The 4,138-nt window shown below is 38.9% G+C and overlaps 1 protein-coding gene across 2 annotated transcripts in view; it reads right to left on the reverse strand.

The window, feature by feature from the left end:
- Positions 1-4,138, reverse strand: part of p2rx3b (purinergic receptor P2X, ligand-gated ion channel, 3b) — a 38,255-nt gene that overhangs the window by 15,214 nt on the left and 18,903 nt on the right. For both annotated transcript variants that reach the window (XM_014029958.1, XM_014029957.1), the window contains exon 8: positions 2,849-2,985. In XM_014029958.1, the coding sequence (XP_013885412.1) occupies positions 2,849-2,985 (137 nt within the window). The remainder of the gene's footprint in view (positions 1-2,848; positions 2,986-4,138) is intronic.

A 4,138-nucleotide genomic window follows, 5' to 3' on the forward strand; every position in this document is an offset into this window, starting at 1 on the left:
TAAGCATATTTAAATATGCTGAACTATGTATCAATGGAAATAAAAAAAAATATTTCAAAAATACAATTGTTTATAAATGTAGCTTTGATAGATGTTTGAATATGGTTTCCAGCAACAAAAAGGTGTGTTATGATCGATTACATGCGCAGATGTCTTATTGTGCCTGGCAGAAAATTTTTGCTGTACAAACCAGCACAAACGTAGCCGAGTTGATTGACACCCATTTTGTCTGATTTGAAGAAGGTGGGGGGGCTGGTTGACCTTTTGACCTTTACACTTTCATTAATATCTTCAAAGCCAAAGCRGCACAAACGAAAATTTTTGCTGCACAAACCAGCACAAACGTTTGACACCAATTTTGTCTGATTTGAAGAAGGTGGGGGGGCCAACTTCACTCAGGTCCACTTATGACGTAAATATGCACATGGGAAATTTGGTACATAGGTACACTGGTTCAATACTGACAAAAAGTCTCTTGGTACCATACTCTAAAACCTACAGGAAGATGTTTATTTTGAAAAATTACAAATTTTGGCAATTCTCAYGTCACACCAAATGCTATTTCGTCCAAAAAATTTGAGCATATCGACTTCAAATTTGGACCAAATCTTCTTGACAAGATGCTGCACAAAAGTTATTAATAACTTTTCCAAAACGTAAATGGTGTGGGCTTGGGATTTTGCTGAATAAGCCTATTTCTACTTGAACATGTTGTCAAATGTTGTTACATTGTGTGAAAAAATCTTGTACACAAACCTTTCATCCTAACAGCTTCAAAATTGTTGTGTAAACTTTAGACCACTTAAAAAAACAATAAAAACTATATTAAATTAAATTTAATAATGCTATTTCATTCTCAAATTGGAGAGTAGTGACTTAAAATTTGAGCCAAAGCTTCTCCACAATCTAGTGAATAAAATGTTGTTAATCTAATTGGTGTGGGATCTTTTTSAGTCTGTTGTTTACACATCAAACATAACTTTGGGGGTAACATAACTGTAAACTGTTCAAACATCACAACAAATTCCCATGATACATGGGCATCAAGACCTGAACATGCCCATATTCTAATGTCCAATATTCACCACTGCACCACAGGTTAGGGTTAGTGCAAAATGACCTATTATTGTTTTAAAATTCTCAAGACAGGCATGTGACTGCTTTAGCTAGATGTATGCACAATCTAGATCTTGGTGACCTTCAACATGTCACTAAAAGTGCATAAATGTCATTTTAAAAAAGTTCTAGAAGGCTGAGCTTTAAGACTTGTGAGATGTCCTGATGCTATACAACTTGTGAAAATATGAGGAGCAAAAATTAAACTGCGCAGAACATCRACGTCATTCAAAACTCCACCTTCTGTTTGCTGATTGGYCCAGGTAAAATAAACTACAAGCAGACTCTGCGCAGAAAATTGACGTTCTGTTCTCTGATTGACCCGGCTAAAAATCTGCCAGTGAAATCATCTCAATGGGAGAAGTCCCAGACGGAGCAGTGAAGGAAACTAGAATTGAGCGGAGCTGCGTAGGAAGGTAAGRGCCAGGCTAGTGTTCTCTATTTTTATGATGTTTGTTGCAACTATTATGCCAAATTATCTGCAACAGAGTTGCCAAGTTAGGTCTGGACTTACCAACTACAATTTACTTGTTTTAATTCTCCTCTTGTYCTGGGTCAGATTCTAGGTCCAACACCCCAATTTTGTTACATTTGAACAAGGTGTTGGGGGCAGCTTTACTCAGGTGGTCCACCTATGTAAGGCTGGACGGACAAGTCTTCTGTTGTTAACATCTTTTGTTTAAATTGTAAAGGAAATATTTTTGCAAGCACCCCCCACCCCAAAATAAAAAATAAAATAAAATTAAATAAAAATTAAAAAGAGTGGTCCGGTCTGGAAGGGGGGCTGTTCTTTTAAGCTCCTTAAAGGAACAGTGTCGAACCAGCTACTCTGAGACACACATCCGAGAAGCGGTGGATATGGAGGAATTCAGACCAAAGCATTCAGTTCCATTTTATAAAGACCCCAAGTGAATGATTTAAATGTGAAAGGGAGGGATTTAAAAGCATTATGTGTCACTTTAATTTAAAGTGATCCATGATYATTCGTAACATTAGACTTTATTTAATAAGCATATATATTTACTGTAAAATAAAGACTGTAAAAATACTGTAGGCTGTTTAGATTTATAATTTTTAAATTAAAACTTTAAAAATATATTTTAACACGGACGGGGCCATTTTATTCACACGCAAAGCATTCTGGGTAAATGATGACGTGGATAGGTCCTCGGTGCGAGGCTGCTAGCGAGCTATATCCACCCTGAAGGTTAATCTTGGACAATATCTGATGATTGACTCTTTTAAATGACCTTAAATACCTTCTCTCTGTCAACACACTCTGGTTTCATTTAAAAGAGCCAATTTAGATWACTAAATTTGAAGTATTTAGTTGTTTTTGAACTCATGTTTTGTCAAATTATCAGTAGTTTGTGTTTTATCAGTCTTGACATTATACAATCTGATACATTCAGAGTCTTCTGTGGCATAAATATAGTCTATGCTCAGCACATATTCCTTTGCATAATAACACAAATATTGTACAAAACAGCAACAAATTCCACAAAACCATGCAGCAGCTGAGGCARTTAGCACTGTACTGAGACTGTGTTCAGTGACGTTGGGGTGCTGTTGACCTCAACCCTGACCCTAACCAGTGAAGAGACAGATTTTGAATCTGTGCATAGTTTAATAAACTGAAGAGACAAATTTAAACAACTAATACCATTTTTATCATGACACCTGGCAGATACAAGTCTAGTTATGTGACTCAGTTTTTTGGCGGCAGACATACCTGAAATTGTATCCAGGTGAGACAGACGTTTTCTGTGACATAGCATCTAGTCGAGTGAAGGAGTATGCAGGCTTGCACTCATCATCTGACTTGTCTAGATCACACATCCAACTAATCTTTATTCCAATCACTCCGCCCTGTCAGATTATCACATAAAGAAAAATAGGTAATTGACTTAAACACACGAGTCAAAACTAAGGCATGAATCCTGCAACATCGGATTGTTGAGTCGCAAATCAAATGACGTCACTAACAAAATTTGCACTTTTCTGGTACAAGTCACACCCGCTTCGAGGCGGCTCTCAGCACAGTGCAAAAAGAGCAGAGCAGGGCTGGTGTAGAGCCAGGCCAGGCCGGGTTGGGCCGAGCCAGGCAGGGCCCTGCAGTGCGTAATCGTCTCCAGTGTAGTGTGGAGAGCTATTGCAACAGCATCTTCTGTGGATCTATTTGTCCGGTATGCAAACTGGTGGGGGTCGAAGTTTGCAGGGAGATAATCCTTGATGTGCTGAAGAACCAGTCTCTCGAAGCATTTCATGATTTTCAGAGTAAGGGCCACCGATCAATAATCATTCAGGCTGGTTCTGGTGGATTTCTTCAGCACAGGGATGATGGTTGCTGATTTAATCAGAACAACGCAGTCATGAACATAGCGATTGCCAGTGAGTTGTAAGTCCAAGTAATCCATTTTATGCACCAGGGATCTTGCGWTAGAGAGATAGAGGCTTGGTAGAGCTGGCTTATGAGGCTGTGATCTTAGCCTTAGCATGACACCGGACCTACAACCTCGCTTCTGCTTCCTCGCCCTTCTCCGTCTCCGCCACCTCCTTGTCCTGATTACAATCCATGGGGAGCCGGGTGGTCTTGCTATCTCATCTGGAATGTTGTGTGTGTGGTGGAAGTCGCTCGTCAGCGGTGTCTCACGGTTCGATATTTTTTCGATACAAAAAAGAGAAATGTCCATGCCCCTTTTAACTTGTAATTTATTTAAATTAATTATGAACAAAAGTACCTCAAAAGTACAGTTTTTAAATTAAATGTTGCTGAAACAGCAAGTTTCTCAGTGGATCTGTGCTCAAAAATGCAGCCTAGGTGGAGTAGTCGAACACAGATCCACTGATCCTTCAACACAGAGCATCTTCAGAAGACAAGTTGATAAAATAAATTTTTTAAAATCTGTATTGTTCGATATGGTACGATACGGGTACATGTATTGTTGCACCCCGAATAAAAAATACACACACACACACACACACACACACACACACACACACACACACACACACACACACA

This window comes from Austrofundulus limnaeus, unplaced genomic scaffold (assembly GCF_001266775.1).
Source record: "Austrofundulus limnaeus strain Quisiro unplaced genomic scaffold, Austrofundulus_limnaeus-1.0 Scaffold978, whole genome shotgun sequence".
In the NCBI taxonomy this organism is placed as follows: domain Eukaryota; kingdom Metazoa; phylum Chordata; class Actinopteri; order Cyprinodontiformes; family Rivulidae; genus Austrofundulus; species Austrofundulus limnaeus.